This window comes from Silene latifolia, chromosome 6 (genome assembly GCF_048544455.1).
Source record: "Silene latifolia isolate original U9 population chromosome 6, ASM4854445v1, whole genome shotgun sequence".
NCBI lineage: Eukaryota > Viridiplantae > Streptophyta > Magnoliopsida > Caryophyllales > Caryophyllaceae > Silene > Silene latifolia.
Window position 1 is genome coordinate 124,150,283 of NC_133531.1, and position 20,422 is coordinate 124,170,704.

Genomic DNA, 20,422 nt, shown 5'->3' on the forward strand with positions numbered 1-20,422 from the left:
ATTTTTACTTCTTTTCTTTTACGGTTTTTACCATTTTAATTCATTTTTATGACAAATATTTTGACCATTATAAAAATCATCCTTGGTTCCTTTATACCATAACGGTTTATTCCGTGACTCGATGATATTATTGGTTAATTACATTTTAATGGGTATTTTAACACCCTTTTCTTTTATTTACCATTTTTTCCATTTATTTACACTTGCAAACATATTAGTCATAATATATAATCATCCTTGGTTCTTTATACCATGTCGGTGTAATCCGAGTGCGATGATAAATATCGACTAATTACAAATAAATGAACTTAACATAATTAGTTCAAATCAAACATTTTCCTTTCACTTTTATTTCATTTTATTTTTATATTTATCTTGGTCATATTGTATGTCACCCTTGGTTAAAATAAATACCATGTCGATTTAATTCGATTACGGTGATAAAATGGTTAAGGACACACATTTTACATTTTTACTTATAAACTATACATTTTACATGTTTACCTCTTCGTGAGAGCACCCGCGGCGAGGGGATTATACACTGTTGTCGACGGTGGACACCCCGGTTTACACCAAAAAAATATTACTAATATAATAGTAATTATTCCGAGTCATGCAAATCATACTTGCAAATCATTTAAACACAAATATGGTTTTAAAGAAGCATTTTAACAACCAGGAGGCACCTCTTGCCTCGCCTCATGGCTCGCGCCCCAAGAGCTTGCCTATTTCCACCTTTCAAAACCTGGGCAGAGCCCTTCCCTCGCCAATAGGCGCATGCCCTAATGGGGTTGCCTGACACTGTTATGCCTCGTTTTTAGCACTTGTCTAGGACGATCCAGAATACGGTTAATCCGAATACATGACGGATCAGATCGACAAGTTTATGTTTTTACACTTTATCTTTTAAACACACTTTTTCAAATAAATGGATCATGTTAAGCATCATAATACGAATTTGGTAAATGGATGTTTAATTTCCGTTCTCTCATGTAAATAAATCTAAATCCAACTCGACATCATTTTCTTGATATTTGGATAAACAAACCGACTTAGGAAATATTCTCACGTGTTAGGTTAAGACTTTTGGATGTGCATTCATGCATTTAAACCGTTTTATCAACTCTTGCACTTAAACAACCACGATCGATCAGTAGAGGCCGCTAACGCAGGCGGGATTGAGTGTCCGATTAAAGGGCTTCCCAATACATACCCTGACCCTTTACTCAGAACCTTTGGATAGTGGATGGCCTTATCCAGGGCGTACGAGAGTCATTTTAGGCATAGAATGATAAAAAAGTGGGACAAGTCCTTATCTTTAGTACCTATGTGAAGCACCGCTTTTTGCCTTGATTGACCTAGGTATAAAGTGGATTCGAACGGGTTCCAAGCATCCCACAAATGCTTGGTGGCGATTCCGAACATCTCTGCATCGTTTTGAGACCTTTACCGAGACGAAACCTACCGATCTAAAGCGATCCGGTCGAAAGCATTTTACGCCGCCGAGCGTAGCTTTCAAAAGACCGCTGCATGTCCACAATTTGGCTTGGCGTGCAGGTGGTCCGTGACTACGAACCGGTAGGCGGATCTCGCCCGCAGACCGGCTTGTGGCCCATGTCCACACCTATTGTTATTGTCAGAAGAATTCGGTACATAGTATCTGTTAGGATGTTATTGTATTCTAATACTCATTTTTATGAACTAAGAGTTCAATGTATTTGTAAATAGGTGGCTATTGTTTGGATTGTAGTCTCTTATTGTGTTAATTTTTAAACAATCTGTAATTTCTTTTCTCATTGAAATGAAATGATAATTTTTTGGAAAAAAATTTGCCTGTAACATGGAAAAAATGTAATTTTCTATCTTGCTTACACCATAAAATAAATGATGTGGTTAGCGTTGGATCTTTAAAACTTTGACATGATTCTCATCACTAGAACTTGAGAATTGCACGTTTGACATAGTTACTAGTTTAACTATGGTGCAAAAAAAAAAAAAAAAAAAAAAAAAAAAAAAAAAAAAAAACTGATTTCTTAATTTGATCTCATGAAAAGAGTTTATGAATTTCATTATACAAATTTTCATAAAATTTCTACATAAATTTCACAAGGGAGATATTAAGAAAATGCAAATTAGCAGAATATTTTCCATAATGTTTAAATTAACTTTATATAATATATAAAGTTTATTTTTAAACCTTACCTACTAGAAAGACAAGTGAAAGAGTACAATCTTTGGTAACAAAGAATACATTATTTTGGCAAAAGCAAACTAATTCAGTCCAAATGATACTGCCTTAGCGAAGTAGATATCTCTCGTGCAATTGGTAATGTAGGAACATCGTGAAGAAGTAGCTTGGTGACATCTCATCACATGCCCATATACATACATGTAACACGAGTTAAATATGGATACATACATAATAGTAAATTAATACATAATAAGAAAAAAGATAGTTGATATACTACGTGCTTATTATTAGCATTAAATCTTGCTAAAGGAAACATCAACACCGTCGGCAGGTACAGGATGTGAAAGATATATTATTTTCATGTCGGGATTAGCTAATTCCCACCTGTTTATTTAAACAATCATATATGAAAACCTTATTTGTAAAAATAAATTTCAAAGTTATTCTAGGTATAACCAATAAATTTGCGAAAAAGGTTAGAAAATATGAACATATCTATATTATTACAACTACTTAGTAACTAATAAGAATATTGTACTTCACATAATTACGATCTAAACAATATAAAATGTTTGTACTAATTATACATTTTCACTTTTGTACGATAACAAACATTTCTTTTATGAACTAATGTGTGTTGATTGTTCCTTTAATAGTTACCATTTGATGACACGATATCTAGCTCTTTATACGATGGTCAAGCATAATGAAAGATAAAAATGATGTTAGGAATGGTGCATATGTCATGTAGCTAGTACTGTTGTGGTGATGCCGGATGAACATGTCTGATAGTGGGATTATCACATGGTAAACGTGACCGTGATACATGAATATAAAAGTCTTATAAAAAAGGATTCATGTAATCTTATATGAGTACATTTGTATTATCAAAATACATTTCCGCTTAATACATGAATTACGTATTTTCCATTTTATTAGTTAACTCGGGTATGAAAAACTTATTTAATAATTTAGAAAGATTCATGATAAGTTTTAAATAAGTATTTAATATATTTTTCTTTTATTACAATATGTTCATTAACAAACTGTTTTAACTTGTGTAGCATTTGATTCCCCAAGAAATATTATGCCAACCGATTCATTCATTTGAAAATTGAATTATCTCTACGAATGGTGTATATATGTGTGGGAATTAATTCTCCATGGCATGATTGAAGTATGAAATGTGGATTAGGCATTTACTTTTAGTCAACTTGAAGATAATAAGACATATCTTCTCTGCATTGTTAACATAAATTTTTTTTAGTGTATATTTGTTTGTATTGGTCTAGATTATTCAAGTCAAATAGAATCAGAAGGTCATATGACTTTCTTCATTAATTTTAACTTTTAACACTACTTATTAAAACTACACTTTTCATGAGCATCATACTAGTCTTATTTTTTTTCGGCTTGATATCATACGTTTTTACTTACCATTACCTCTTATTTTTATTGTTTGAGTTTATCTTGAAATTAGAGCTTATGTAACATATTTAAATGACATTTATCGAAATATAATTAAGAGTCAGCGTAACTTTATAAAATAGATAAAACTAAACTAAACCCTATTATTATATCATGATCATATAAGCGAAAAATGTTACCTATATCCAATAGCCATGGTGATGGAGAAAAAGAATAGTAATGAGACGAGACATCGTACTTCCGGGACAAGTTCTTACTCCTCCTCCAAAAGGGAGGTATGTTCCGTGTTTTGGAAGAGACTGCCAAATACAATTGGTAATATTTTTACAATTAAATGATATTCTTTATTTCTTTTTTTGTTTTTATATAACCACTATAAATTTAAGAGAAATCTAATTTAATCTTTAAAAGTCATAGAGTACAAGTAAATATTGTCACATTAAATTGACAATATAGATATCGTAAAATCTTTTTTTTTTAATAAAATTAAAATTAAAAACTTGTCTTATAAATAATAACTCACTCTTCTTTTTCTGGTCATTTATCTATCTTTACTTTGGCATAAAATTAAGAAAGATGGAGAAGACCAATTATAGTTGTTGTTATATAATGACAAGTAAAATAAAATACAAGTGAATGTCAATTAGTCATTAAACATTTTTTAAATATAAATGTAAAAAAAATCTATAATTGTAACGAAGAGACTATAACAAAGCATTAAACAAATTTTTCAAAAACATTGGAAAAATGATTGCATGCATATTATCATTCTTTTATTATCATTAGAATACGTCCAATTATTTATCATTTGATTTATTATCGAATTCATCATTTTGTAATGGAAAATAATAGACTTATAAACCTAATTGTAAGACTAAATTTGTAAAAGACTATTATATACATATAAATATTTGATGAGTGAGAGTGACATACATCCCATCTGTCTGGATTGAAAGTCAAAGGGTCCTCAAAATTTGATGGGTCGAAGTGAAGGTGCCTTAGCCACACTAGTACATTCCACCCTTTTGGTATCAAATAACCTACACATATTGATCAATTTTTTCAGTCATTCTCTAGTGTTGCCATTATTTTATTTTGACAAAGTTATCTTATATATTACTTACTCTATTCTCGTTAATTATTTCACTTTATTTATTTTTAGAAGAATTTCTTTTTAAACAAAGATTAACAAATGATTATGGCATGAAATCGCAATAACAAAGACATAAATTATGTGTGATGTATTGAACCTCGTCTCCTAAACATAGGACTTTCTTCCTTGTGTCATTACGTCAAGACTAACTTAATGTGTAGCCATTTGTTTGTCTTGTTTTTATACGTTTTTTTTCTTTTCAATTGGTATGTTTGTCTCTAATAGAAATAAATTTTCATGTAATTTTCTTTTTAATTGGTATGTTTTCCTCTAATAGAAATAAAATTTCATTTAATTTTTTGAGCGAAAAATTCCTCTACAAGAAAATTCAGAGAACGTTGATTATATACTTAAAGTGAGTTTAGATTCTTTTTATTTCTTTTCTTTTTATTGTCTTCAGTTTTCTTTCAAATAACTTTTTCTTTTTTTGGTGATGAGGGAACCCGCAGCTGCTACCTTTGGTGCGCACTGGGTAAACCGTCGGGAATACGTGATAGCCTGCAAACCACGTATACCAGGTAAACCACCCGAGGGTGACAGGCTCGAAAGCTATATGGCATGGACTCAAGCCACGAATGCTCCACAAGATTTGCTCTTGATGAGGCTTGAACCTGAATCTCCTGTGAATTTAGTTTTAACCACTAAACTCCACCCATTCAAACCACATAACTATTTTAAATTACTCCTTATTATTCATTTAATTTCTATAGACATTAATATTAAAAATAATTAATACCATGGCATACGCTTTTAATATCGTGGTGTTAAGGCATGCCTCAACTCCCAAGTAATATGAGTTCACTCTTACACCTTCCTTTAAAAGTCAAAATCACTTATTTGTTGGTAACGTTCTTTAATTTTAGTTAAATTTTGAGTTTAAGATGGTCCAAAGTTATTGCTCGGGATTTTGACCCAATTCATAGCGCGATAGATCTTCATGATGTCAGTTTACCACGCAAGTAGATACAATTTTATAGAAAAAAAAATGAACAAAGATTAATGGGTAACAATAGCTTGTAAACTACAACTTTACCAAGTGATATGACTATATCTAGTAAAAAGTAACGTTACGAAAAATTAAAACTCACCTATTACAATTGAAATATATTCAATATTTTTAGGTTCGACATAGCTCTACCATATAATTTGAGCTTGAGTTTTGAGCTTTAGCTATGATATATTGATTATAATTTCGTATATGCGGTTGAAGTGTGACACGTTACCATATTTTAGTTAAATATTATGGGCGTACCTTCAAATTTTATGTCTTCAGTAGCTTTCTTGAATACGAAGCCAGAAATGTTAGCTATTCTAATAGTTTCTTCCACAACCTGCAAATTGTTACATTATGTTTTATATAAAATTCTATTTCCCTAGAATGAAGGAACTAATTACTCAGATCTAAGTACATTAGAGCAAATCAATGTTGATTCCTACTCCGTAGCTCGTAAGTTGACATAAAATATTTTTTGGTCGTTTATGTAAACTAGGAACTATTCCCTCATGTGGAAATCTATTTAACTTTGTTTTTGGCACGGAAATCAAGAAAGAACAATAAGTCGCATTGCTGCTATTGTCGATGAATAAGAAGTTATTCTAAAAGTAGGTGGATAATAAATTTACTCATCTATGCAAGACATTATCATAATAGAAAGGTAAACAAGTAATTAAAATGCCCGTAAAAAATGACTAAACAAATGATGGGAGTGTGTATGAGGTAGATTAACTATAATTTCTCTTTTTATGAATATTTTCATTTGATTTATTCCTTATCAGAAAAAAAAAATTATGAAACCCAATGGCCAAAATAATGTAGGGAATATGATCACTTTTTAGACATTATAAATATTAATACTGAAGTACGAACGAATTGATTTAAGCAGTTAAAATATGTCCTCAATTACTTTTTAAGTCACATTCAAACTTTCTTGTTAGTAATTTGAATGAGATTATAATATCATGGTTTGAAGGCAAAAACATTGAAATTTGGGTCTAGTGGTTACGAATTACTGGTACAAACTAGGAAAAAGCATAAATAAAACAATTACAAAATTTTAGTGGGGGATAGCTCATATATTCCACACCTTGTTTGTGTATTCCAATCTCAGGAAATCTTTGTATGTCACGCCAGCACCATTTTTCTCCCTAGCCATTTCCATATTCTCTTCCTATATTTCGATATTTGATATCATCAATATCACAATATGAATATATTATTAAATGTTGATGGTCTAGGATTTGAACAAATTAATGAACATAAAAATATAATAACTCTAATACGCTTGTATGCAATCATCCATATCATAACTTAAGAAAGTTATTAAAACAGGTTCGAAATGTCATAGGTTTTTGGGTAAATTAGATAGTGTTTTATCATAATACTTGTATACACTAGCTAGTACGAGTTTTTATGTTCTTTATAATTCAAATAATAATCAATGTTAAACTTTATATCAATGCAAATAATAAGCAATTATTAAGTAAAGGTAATTTTATTACCCGGAGTTTTTGAAGAACATGGGGATTCTTGGCTAGAAGGTACATGGCCCAAGTAACAGGATATGCAATACCAATATAACTTATGGCAATGTTACTCAAAACATTATCTACCACTTCTTCATCGCTTAAATGTCTCCCTTCTTTATCCTTGCTTTGCATCAACCTATCCATCATATCACTTGTTGCCCCAATATTCTTACCCTCCTTTTTCTTCTTCATCAATTGCAACGTCAGTTTTTCGGTAAGCTTCTTTCTACACTATATTTAACAAAAAAAAATGACCATTGGTAATGTAATAATAAAGGAGGAATCATAAACAGTATGGCCGGAGTATTTACTACTCCGGTATTTTTCATAATATCTATTCCATCAATTCTATTTACATTGCAATATTTTAATAATTTTTTCAAAAAGAAACCTGAAGGGCATGACGGAAAGGCATTCCGGGGAAGTTCCATGGCTGAGCTCTGACTCCTTCATTCACGGCTGAGAATAACTTGTTCAGAGCATCTATTTCAGGACCTAATTCTAGACCACCCATGTATCTTCCCATAAACTCCAGTGCTACCTATTTAATTTCATTTCATGTACAAAGGCAATTCAAATGTCACATAATCTTATATATTAGGGTCTATAATTATATACGGATATAATTCGATAGAGGAATAACGTTTACATGACAAATAGGGAACTCTTCGTTGTAGTGTTGTCAATAATTAAAAAAACGTTCGTTGTATAAACAATGGTATTCGTGTATGATTAAGACCGTTTAGTTACCCTAGTGATGAGATGGGTTTATTACGGTATATGAATGTCGATTTGGGTGATTATTCTTGGAATGAGTGAGTTTCTAGGGGCATAATTGTATAAATTCTCATTTTACAATATTTATTGTGTTTGGGATATTTAAGTGGAATTTTAACATCAAGTGTAATTTTTGGTTTATCTTACGAATGGGTAACGAACTCAATATGTGGATTCAAGACAAAGAGGTATTGGATGAAGATGAGAATGTCAAATGGGCTAATGCAATGAGAAGAATAGCCAAGAAATTATAAAAGTCCACTATCTAGTTGTAGGGTGCACATCACGTGGGTGTGTCCAATATTGGGCCAACATTTACTAATTGGTCAGCAATCATAAGGTTTAGGATGCACGGAAGGAATAAAGCGAAAAGACGTAACAACGTTTTCTGGACCAGAAAGTGGCGCGGGTCGCCCGTGTCTCAGCTCTACTCGTGTTTTATTTTCTTTGTTTCCAATTTACAGCTACGAATATTATTATTATTATTATTATTATTATTATTATTATTATTATTATTATTATTATTATTATTATTATTATTATTATTATTATTAGGTTAAGTATTAAGTTCATATTATCATGATTATTATTCATTCAACTAGTAATTTGGAAAAAACTCTTAGAACCCTATTTGCTTTTGCTTAGAAATTATGAGGAACTAATCCTCCCTTTCTTGGATCAACACAATTGAAGCTATCAATTAATTAAATTGTGAGATTGTTCTTTCTCTCTTTTATTTCTCAAGTATTGTTTATGTCTCTTGCTCGTATTTTATGATTATTGTTTCTTTTTACTAATCTGATCAATTGGTAATTGTTTACTTTAATCTATTGCATGTTTAGAAATTGAATCCGTAATCGTTCAATTAATCTAGATTAAAGTAGCAAACTTTACCCTAATAATTTGTATGTGTTTCATCGTTATTAGGACGAAATAGAGACTAAACATATAATTCGAATCGTTAACCGCGTGTATTAAAGATCGTTATCTTTATTGCTTCCTTGGATTGTTAATGCTGTTGTTGGATTAAATCTAGACGCTTGGCTTAGATTATTCAATAATTAGGGTCTTCTAATATCGTGTTTCGAGTTAGTTGACTAAACTTAAGATGGAGAAGGAAACTTGTATTTCCACAATAAAGTACTTGATGAGAGTAATTGAATTAAAGACAATCAAAGACCAATTAGTTTGTTGATAGTGGATGTTTGTTGACAGACCTTTAATTATCTGAATTAATCATCTTTATTACTTTGTCTTAGTAGTCATTAGCTTATTCAACCACAAAACCCCCCTATTATTGTTACTTGTACTCTTTACTTTTACACATTAATTACATCGCCTTCCCTGTGAATTCGACACCCGACTTACCTCTACTATATAGTTAAGGTAATAGGACTTTATTACGTATTTTTGGGAGCATACGACTTCGACTCACCCCCTAGCTCTCTAAAAATACACACAATCCATTCAAAAGATGAATCTTGAGGGCACATAATAATAATAATGTGCTGATCAATTCTCGTCACCCATTTCTTATTTGGGTGTGTGGGTCGAACATTTCTTTACCTTTTCAATTTAATTAAGCATGTATAAGTTTTCAATATTTGAGACGTACTATTTAGAAGTATCTCTTTAAGCACAAATTCTCATTAGACAAGGGAGATAAACGGGCTAAATATTCATCCACTTTAAGCATAAGACAAGCAACAAATTGCACGCTGGGCCTAAAAATATTATCACTTTAAGTATATTCGACCCGTTTTTCACTACAGACAGATATATCTGTCTATAATGAGATTAATTGCTCTTTAAGCAAGTCATTTTTCTTATCATTGATTCTTGTAGCTAAAACAAACATAAGGAATTTATTAGGAGGAAGAGAGTGTTATACAAGATATTACTTAGCTTACCCTTTTTACTTGATCGAAGGTATTTATTTGGCCCATTTGAAACCATGACTGAAGAGCAGCTACGATACACGGCTGTAATTGTTGCGCAACTTGAGTAAGGGTGCCACGCTGGTTGAACTCGCTTGTGAGAAGGCCCTTGATGTACTGATGACGTGATCCATGAATAGTTATTACAGAATGAGTTCCTAATACTTCACTTGAAGGCCATCCTTGTTTAAAACCCGTTGTTGCTTTTAATATGCTTTTACAAAGTGATGGTGAGCATGCTATTATGGCCGGAGATCCGTACAGAAATGTTGTGTATGCTCCTACATTATTCCCGTACCTATATTTGTCAAATTTACGGTAAGCATATCCAAATTAAACTTAAAACGAGTAAAATGAATGAAAAGGAGTATATTTTACGGGAGTAGTATAGAGCAACTTACTTCTGCATCTTGGACATTATATAATTGTCGGGACGAAGGAGGAAATGAAAGTACCATAAAAAAGAGCAGTCCCCAAATATAGGGATCCCCAAGTGACCCGGCGGTAATTTAATATTCAATAACTTACGCCTAGCCCTAACCGAGGCTCCATACCAGATCTCATTCCACCACCAAAAGAGACATGCTATTAGTGGCCATACTAATGAATGAATCACGCACACCATATTAATCTCCATTATACTCCGTACTAATTGCTCTTAATATGCGCGTTCTCATATAAGTTTTTATAGCCGCTATAAATAGGCACATTGATACACACATATACTTCATATTGAAGTAGGAAACCTGAGAACTTGACATACAAGCCCAGGACTTCAGTGGTCATGTTGGGTCCTGCCCAAAAAGCTCTGTAAACGCACGTTTCTTGTGATTAATGGCAAATAGGGATTTGTGAAAAGTGGACTACACCTGTTAATTGGATCAAGTTGTGTAGAGAGGGTCCGGTTAAAGACGTTAAGAAATATACTCCCTTTTATTCTCTAACATCTCCCGTATTTCCTAAAACGATAAATTCACAAATATCTTTTAATTTTCTTATTTGTCTATTTTTCATGGTTATAGTAACTTATGACTCCACATTCTCTCTCGTATTTTCATTTACATTCACATATCATCATCGCACTAAATTCTACCCAAAAATAAATGTGGAAGAACATAGACAATAGAAGGGAGTATTTTCCAACGCTTTTTATTCAACATTTTTAAAATTGAAAATAATAAAGTTGTACAAATATTTGTGTAAAGCCGTCGTAAAATAGGGTTTTTCGTAACCACTTTTACCCACACTAATAAGATTGTATTCAAATTCGTTTTACAACTATATTAATGTAAAACTGTCTCACACAAACCTAACTTATAAAATTAGTAAATTTAATCATATTTGAGATCTTAATATTTTCATCATATTCATTTCTTATTATACTTATATAGTTATATCGAAACAATTACAGTCTGGAAAAAGCTTGATCATCCATAAATAGTTAACTAACATTATCGAATATTGTATGGAGTAACTCTCTTTAATTCAAGGAGTAACAAAAATAGGTAGTTCATCACTTAAGTCGTTCCAAAGTGGACGAGGGGAGTAATATTTTAGTGATATATATGGCTTATAAAATTTAGTTCTCATGTTACTAACTTCAAATTAAAACATAAGCTTATCTTTGAACTATGGGGTCCCCTAACGGGCCAGGTTAGATTTCCACCCTAATTTAATGGATCAATTGGATTACGAATTTACTGGGTCGCAGGTCAGGATTTACGAGTCGGCTCAAATTTGAACATATTTAACTTTTAACTCGTAAAGAGAGGCCCTTGTTTTTTTTGGCCAAGATGAACATTAACATAAATGAAAAAGAGTAAGTTTTAGTTACATCAGTTACATCACGGGAGCGGGTTAGGGAAAAAGGCCCTTCTTCTTCAAAGCGTCTCGAAATAGACGGATAGACGGGGTATATCCGTCTATAGTTATAGACGGGCCAAATATCCACCCACTTTAAGCAAAACGGGTCAAATGTCATCACCTTAACGTCAAATGTCACCAGTACTATTTTCATGGATATTTGGCCCGTTTATAACTATAGACGAATATACGCCGTCTATAATGAGAATTTATGCTTCTTTAATATGGACAAATGGAATAAACACTTTAGAAACTACTCGCGAGAAACAATTCCAATTGCTAAATGGTTTTAACATAAAACTTCTTTTCATTTGTAAAGGAGACTCAATATTCTCTCATTGAAAACCGGTCAGATCCTGAGCAATTAGTCTCATTGTAGATGAGTATATCCGTCTAAAGATGTATACGGGTTAAATATGTCACCATTTCATAATAAGACAACCTCCACCATTCCATTTGTTGTTTGTCTTATTATAAAAGTGGTGACATGTTTGACCCGTCTACAATTTTAAACGAATAGTGTCCGTCTAAAGTGAGATTTTGTGAATCTGGGACATACAAAATGACATTATCTTCCGTTAGGTCATGTTGTGTCTAAAAATTACATAAAAACACGTTATTTGTGTTTCATGGCATTCACTAGTGATGAGATTTGCGAAAATGACTACAATCCTAAAGAGAGTCACATGTAAGATTCATATAAGCAAAAGTTTTTTTAAATTATCGTAAATGCAAGGTATTTATAAGGTGTACAATGAAGAGACGAACGAATTATTAAAATAATGTTTAAAAATAAAGTATTTGGATTTTAGACTTTTTTGAAATTATTTGTCAACATGGAGTCTATGCAGGTTTGTGTTTTTAAATCTTGAAATACGGACTAAATACGCCATTACTAATGACATGTTTTTAGTGAATAAGAAAGCCAAACTTACAGAAGTTTTAACAAAATAGAGGAAACCAAACACGTCATTCACTCTCAAACACATTGATATCCAACTTAGTATAGGTAATAAGTCGGAGTCGAACCTAATGGACGGGGGTATCCAAATTGCTCAATCTAACTGTACTAATGCTATGGTTGTCACAATTAAATGGGGTTTATAGTCTAAACTAATGAAAGGCAAGTAAATAAAAAGAATTAAGTCAACAAGAAGGAAAACTGGGAAGAGTGAATTCATATGGGTGATTAAGGTAACTATAGAAGGTTGGGTCACATGTTGATTGTAGTCTTACTTAGGCAAATGGGTTTAGGCTCTCGATCTAACAACCCCACCGTAGACCAACACGAGCTAGCTCTCCCGTACACAGATTGATTTATTAGCAATATACAAGGTCTAATGCAATCCAAGACTCTCATTCTTATGGGTGCTTATAAACAACTAGAGATTCATGCAAGGTGGCCACACAAGCATTTCATCAAACATATAGAGTGCATATGCTAAAAGCAAGACAAGTAGTCAACAATTGAACCCAACACGGGAAGATTAACCCATAATCATACCCATAATCCCCCATTAATCCTAGCAAGATCATTTCTCATTAATCATCATGATAAATACACTAACAACAACAATAATCATAGAATCTAAACTAGTCATGATGATTGAGACAAGTACTGAGCAAACTTAATGAAGGAAGAACAGTAAATAAAGGAGAGATTAGGAAAAATATACCAACAAATTAACAAAGAAAAAGCAATGGAAAGATGAATCCTTGAATAAAGGTGAAGACTTGTTACTAATCTTTAAGTTTAAACCCAAGAGATCTATGACTAAAATAATTAACAAGTATTGAAAGATTGATGTAAATTGAGGAAAAATTAAAACTAATCTACTTCTAATCTAAGCTTAGCCTCCTCTAAGAGAAATTAATCTCCAAATTATTACAAATGTGGTATTTATAGTAAGTACAAGATTAGGCTTAGGAAGGGTATATTAGGGAAAATGCGGAATAGGGGAAGTAAACAAATGTCATGCTCGAGCTGCAGAAGAACTCGTGCGAGTTAAGCGATTTTCGGCCATACTGAGCTTCAACTCGAGCAGGTTGCAATCATCTCAAGCGAGTTGCTGTAATAAGGTCCTATCTCGAGAAGGATGGATCTATCTCGGGCGGGATAGGTACCAGTTTCCTCCTCTTTGCTTCTAATGACCCCATAACCCTTTGAGGTTGACTTGTAGTCAAAGGGCTTCCACATATCCCTCCTAAATCTTGTATCTAATGTCCTTAGGTCTTCATTCTTGCCTCCTTTTCATGCTAATCTTCTAGTGTCATTAACTAGCGCCCAAGTGTGCGCAAAAGTCGGGAATTCCGCCTCTTTTAACTCATTTTCTACAAGACTTATAGAATGCACTAGGAAAGCAAATAGGAAGCAATTGACTAAGAAACTGACTATAGACCATAATAGCATCCAAAATAAGGTTGGTTAAAGGGTTAAATGTGTGTATATATGAGCCACATTATAAAACTATCGTAAGTAAAGTATTACGTAGTTTCAATGCCGATTTCGATTATGTTGTGCCTGATATTGAGGAATCAAATAACTTATCCACTTATATATTTGATGAAATGATGAATTCTTTGTTAGGTCATGAAGACGGGCTAAAAAATCATCTCCTACAGTAGAGGAGAAGGCATTTAATGTGCAGGGGAAGTCTTCTTCTATGGGGAAGACTGAAAATTCTGGAAAAGGAAATGAACGAGGAGGTTTTCGCGGCCGAGGACGCGGACGAGGGTTTTCGGGAGATAGTTTGATATAATGCAGATGCTGTAAGAAATATGGCTACAAAGAAGCTAACTGTTGATTTAAACAGAGTGCCGAGCAAAAGGCGTATTTTGTCGAGAAAGTCGAAGAGGAGTCCAAATTTTTTATGGCTATGCTTCAGTGAAATGGTGTTGCTGATAATATATCGTTTGTTGATAGTAGATGCTCAAACCACATGTCTTGCACAAGGTCTATGTTTAAATATCCTAACAAGGCGCTAAAAAGTGAGGTACAATGAGTATAAAAACAAAACAGGGTGATAATAAACTCACTTATGATGTTAATTTTTTGCCTAGCTTAGCTTACAATTTGTTAAGTGTTGGTCAGTTAGTTAAGAGTGGTTATTCTGTTATCTCTGAGAATGAGGGTTACACCATTACTAATGAAATAAATGGAAATTTGATAACTAGTGTTCCTATGACTCGAAACAAAATGTTTTCACTAGATGTGTCAAATGATGTGAGTAAGGCTTTGGTTGTAAAAGGAGATGGTGAAATTAGGCTATGGCATTTATGCGTTGGTCATTTAAATGTGAAAAGTTTAAAAGTTTTGAGTCAAAATGAAATGGTTATTGGACTGCATATTGGTGAACGTGGCTTTTGTGAAGGTTTTATGTATGGCAAGTAATATAAGCTGTCATTTTACTCTGGAGATGCTTGGAGAGGTAGTAAATTTATTGAGCTAGTTCATACTGATCTTTTGTGGGCCTATGAAAACCGATTCAATCAGAGGTTTTCGATATTTCATTTTCTTTAGTGATGACTATATTCGGATGAGCTGGGTTTATTTATTGAAATAAAAGCCTGAAGCCTTTGTGTATTTCAAAAAAATTAAGGGGTTGGTTGAGAACCAAAATGACAAGCGCATAAAGGATCTCCGTAGAGCTCGCGATGGTGAATTTTTATCTAACGAGCTCAATGATTTTGGTGATGAGCATTGCATACGTAGAGAGCTTGCTACACCTTATACCACTCAAAAAAATGGCGTGGCCAAGCGTAGAAACAAATTAGTGGTTGAAATGGCTATAAGCATGTTGCTCGCAAAGGGTCTTACAAACAAATTATGGGGATAAACATTAGCAACCGCTGTGTATTTGCATAATGTATCACCTACCAGAGCTGTGCTGAATCGAACTTCATTTGAAGCGTGGAGGGGTAAAAAACCTCGAGTAAAACACTTGAAAATTTTTGGTTGTATTGCTTATCCTTTAATTCCTTCTAACTTACCCTACAAACTTGACAGTAAATCTGAAAAATAAGTTTTTGTTGGCTATAGTACTAAATCTAAAGCATATAAATTATATAACCTAGTGAATGGTAAGGTGATTGTAAGTAGAGATGTCAGGTTTAATGAAGAAGAAAGGTAAGCATGGAGTGTTAATGAGCAAAATTCAATAGCATCCAGCATGGAAACAGTTGATCCAGTGGGTATTGAAGTGGACCAAAATAATAACAATGACTCGGCATCTCAAATGACTTACTGCCTGGTATAAGAGATATAAGTTTGTGAATGAAATTGTATATTAACATTGAGAAGGATACTGTATTTATAGTGTACATAACCTAGCAACTAGTAAGTAAATAATTTACATAATAAAGAATAATAATACTTTCAATATTTACATGATCAATTTGGAATATTTGCGGTACTCCATCTCACCAAGACAACAATCAGTCAACTCGATCCTCACAGCTCATCCTCTAATATTTCAGCAAGTACAAGTAATTCATCTCCACAAAGTTCCACTTCAGATTCATCTAATGAGATAACTTTGCCTTATATGTGCATGACCCTTATGCTTTCAATGATGCTACTGAAAGTTGTGAATGATGGGAGGCAATGGAAGCGAAAATGTATTCAATTAAGAAGAATCGGACTTGGGAATTAGTTGATCAACCAGTGGATAAGAATATCATCGGGCTAAAATACAATTATTATTGTAGCATTCAGAAGCACAAATGTAGACTGGTCGCTAAGGGCACTTCACAGCAGCAAGGGGTAGATTTTGATGAGGCATTCTCACCCGTTGCACGATTTGAGACAATAAGGTAATTTCTTGCTATCTTTGCTCAATTACAGCTCCCTGTGTATCAATTCGATGTGAACTCTGCATTCATAAATGGAGACTTGAAAGAAGAGGTGTATGTCTCACATCCACAAGCCTTTGAGGTGGATTATAATGAAAACAACGTTTATAGGATGAGAAAATATTTGTACGGGCTAAAACAAGCACCGCGTGCTTGGTATATCAATTTCGATTCATTCTTTCAAACTACCGGATTCAAGAGAAGTGAAAATGAGCCCACTCTTCATATCCTATTCATTAAAAGAACAACTACAGAGCTGATGTGTCAGTCTGTGGTTGAAAGTCAACATTTCAAAGGCAACTTTTTGATTCCTTATTTTTAGGCCCATGTTTCATGTCTGAATTAATTAGACGTCAATGTTTGTTCAATTCTAGGTGCATCAGCTTTAAATCTTCAATTTAATTAACATTTAATATTTGCATCTATAATAAATATACAATGTGTATCACAAAAAATAATAATAATAATACTAATAAATATACAATTTCACATATTATATAAATATATATTCCAAATTTAAATTTACTTCCTGCATTTTTTAATTTCGAGTATTGAATCAATGAAGCAGGTAAAGACTGGGTCAAATTATATATTCCAAATTTACAATTACAGTAAAAAAAAATTATTAAATTTGTAATTATAAATTTACATAAATTAAAAATCCAGAAAAATAGTTTATAATTATTAATTTACATAAACTATTAAATTTATAATTATGGGACGGAAATTCTAAATAGTAAATACAATTTCACTTAAATGATTGTAATTTAAGTAATGAACTTAAAAGAAATAGGTTGTTAAATACCGGGATATATAAATTCGAGTAAACTTTTTACATAAATTAAAAAATCTTCATATTATGGGACATAAATTCATAAATACTGGAAAAATTAATTATTTTTTTTACATTTTTAAAAAAAATAATTTAACATGAAAATCAAACAAAAAATTACAGATCTACTTCCAAGTTTACAATCACGGGAAAAAAGATCACAATTTTTAAATAAAATTAAAGAAACGGATAGTAAATATTAATTATTAAATTCGGGAAAATTTTATAAATAAATAAAGAAATCTTCATATAAAGTGACGAAATCCATAAAAATACAGAAATTAATAAAAAAGAAACATAAAAAAATGCAAAAGTAAAAGAAAAATTAATTAAATTACAAAAATAAATAGAGCATATTATATATTTGATAGTAAACCTTTTATTATTAAACCTTGGACAATATATATTGAACTCTTGAAGTAAGAAGTGAAGGTTGTGCCTACATGGGTATGTATGCATGATCTTCCCTTGAAGGTTTGGGTGTCATACTTACCAATCATTGCGGGTTTAGTAGAGAAATACACAAGGAGTGATACTGCTATAGTTGACAAAACAAGATTATGGTATGCTAGTACTGTGGTAGAACTGTCTATTGGAAGGTAATTGTAATACCACAGGTTTCTGATCAGGGGTAACTCGGTCGAGTTGGGCTTACTCGGCCGAGTTGGCTGTCGAGTGTGTTTTGGTTGGGTTCTGGAATGTCAGAACTCGATCGATATGTTATTACTCGATCGAGTTAGGCTTACTCGGTCGAGTACATTTTGTACTCGGTCGAGTTGCCGTCTGACGGGGTTTTATCCGCGCTTTTGATTATAATGATTGGGGAAGTATATAAAGACGTCTAAGCCTTTTTTAATCATTTTCTAATCACTCTTTTAAAAAACTAAACTACGTACAACTTCTCTAATCATTCTAATCATTGCTAAGGTTGGATTTAAGGGAGTTTCTACATCTTTCTTTCGCGTCGATTCATCGGTAAGCATCATACTTTTGTCTTTATGGTCATAGTGTTATTATTGTTAAACCCTATTCCGATTTATTGGGGGTTTAGAGTAGATTTTGATTGTATGATGTGTGTATAGGTGAAGATTTAGTAGAGGAGCCTTTCTGATTCGTTGCTGTGATTGTTTGGATTGCAAATAAGGTAGTGTTTCCTACTCAGTTGGCTGTGTAATTTAATTGATTGTTATGATTGATTGTTGGTATGTGATTATTGACTGGTATTGATGGAGATTGGTTGGTTGGTATTATTTGTTGGATGATTATATTGGAAATATGTCGGAAGATAGTTTCATACTCATGTTCGCCCTTTGTGACTCCTGTCGGAAGGGGGATGTGCACATTAAGGAGCTGGGATCGCTCGTTGCAATGAGTGGGGATTTGGTGGGCAAGACTGCGGTCCCCCACTGGCGGTATGGGTTACTTGTTCTGATGGGTAGCCTGACAGAGCTACACACTAAAGTGTGTAGTCAGTGATTGATGATTGTTAGAGTTGCTGATCGGCTGTTGTATTGTTATATTGTTTTCGCTGTGTATATTGATTCTGTTATACAGTTGACTGACCCCGTTTTATGTTTTAAAAACTGTGGTGATCCATTCGGGGATGGTGAGCAGTTGGCTTAGCAGGTGATGATTGTTGATGATTGGCGGGATCGCTCGCGGGGCATAGATGGGCGTTGTCATCACCGAGTCGTCATGTTGTTTTAGCCGACATTAGATCACCTTATGACTTTTGTTTCAGTTGTTCTTTCGGAGTTGTTTTGAGACTTGTAAACTTTATCACATTCTTTTATTTTAGTTTGTTTCTTTATTGTTTCTATGATGCGTACTTCCTCGGGCAACCGAGATGGTAGCACCCTTATATGATAGGGTGGTACTTGGTAAGGCACTTTGGTATATGGGGTGTTACAAAGTGGTATCTGAGCAACGATTTTGGAACCTAAACCCAATGAACAAATGAACACAGGGCGTCTAATAAATGAACCCGGGTAAAAATTGTTTGGAGCTACCGCAAAGGTTTGGGAGACGTCCTAAGACTACACTATGGCCCTTACAAGTTCGAACCAGTCACTACGGGGTGTGTCGTGGGATCGGTATATGTTTATGTCGTATTTGTGCTTTATAAAGTAACACTACTACAAATGAGCACTTAGGCCACGGCTAAATTCGTGGCGCAAGTGCTAAATTTCCGTGGCTAAATCATTTTGCAACGGGAATACTTCCATGACACAAGTGGTCGTGGGAAAGAGATAGCCACGGGAAAAAAAGAATGTGGCTATTATTGAATTTTTGGCCACGATTTCTCTCGGGGCTTATAACTCCCGTGGCAAAAAAAAATTCTCATGGCGAGAGGTTCCCAGGAAGTCACCCATCCCAACATTACTCTCACTTGAGCACGATTACCTGTAGATTTCTTTTGATGTGCTACCAAAATTGAAAGTTAACTTTGTTTATATAATTAGCACTTTGAATCCTTTTAAGTTTATTTTTTTTCTTTCAAAATTTACCTTTTGTACTATTTAATTACAAAAATGTTCCATGATTTACAAAATTTTGTGGGAAAAACAGTATTTTGGCCAAACCAATCAAATTTTTGATGTTAACCTCCCGACTAATGATTTTGACTTCATTTTTTTTTGCTGAAATCAGCAAAACTATTTTCTCCAAAAAGTAAACTTAATCTTGTTTTTCTAACATTTTTTTATTTGTTTAGTTTATCGACATTTTTATTTTCATGTCTCTTGTAATCATTTTTTCGTATATTTTTCTATGCATATTCTATAGTATGATCGTCGTTCCTGCGATATAAATAATGTGACCATTTTTTTTGTAAAATAATGACCACTTTTTATAACTAATGGTCT

At 33.0% G+C, this 20,422-nt stretch overlaps 1 protein-coding gene across 3 annotated transcripts; it reads right to left on the bottom strand.

The window, feature by feature from the left end:
* Positions 1–2,153: 2,153 nt before the first annotated feature.
* LOC141587211 (ent-kaurenoic acid oxidase-like) lies at positions 2,154–10,739 on the bottom strand. 3 transcript variants are annotated; one of them, XM_074408662.1, is made up of 9 exons: positions 10,414–10,685; positions 9,986–10,310; positions 7,690–7,839; positions 7,272–7,529; positions 6,857–6,940; positions 6,025–6,103; positions 4,553–4,659; positions 3,799–3,918; positions 2,415–2,575 (listed from the first exon to the last, which is right to left on the bottom strand). In XM_074408662.1, exons 1-8 carry the CDS (start codon positions 10,647–10,649, stop codon positions 3,799–3,801), a joined length of 1,359 nt encoding a protein of 452 aa, XP_074264763.1. In that variant the 5' UTR covers positions 10,650–10,685; the 3' UTR covers positions 2,415–2,575. The 3 variants fall into 3 exon arrangements, with proteins under 3 accessions (XP_074264761.1, XP_074264763.1, XP_074264762.1); XM_074408660.1 differs by lacking the exon at positions 6,857–6,940 and having other exon boundaries at positions 2,154–2,575; positions 10,414–10,739; XM_074408661.1 differs by lacking the exons at positions 3,799–3,918; positions 4,553–4,659 and having other exon boundaries at positions 2,471–2,575; positions 10,414–10,739.
* Positions 10,740–20,422: the final 9,683 nt, after the last annotated feature.

Bases quoted from the DNA above. Each gene is read 5' to 3' on its own strand.
- LOC141587211 (XM_074408662.1), bottom strand. From the start codon at position 10,649: ATGGAGATTAATATGGTGTGCGTGATTCATTCATTAGTATGGCCACTA. The intron at 10,311-10,413 runs GTAAGTTGCTCT...TGACAAATATAG, and splicing joins ATAATGTCCAAGATGCAGAA to GTACGGGAATAATGTAGGAG. The intron at 7,530-7,689 runs GTTTCTTTTTGA...TGTTAAATATAG, and splicing joins CTTTCCGTCATGCCCTTCAG to TGTAGAAAGAAGCTTACCGA.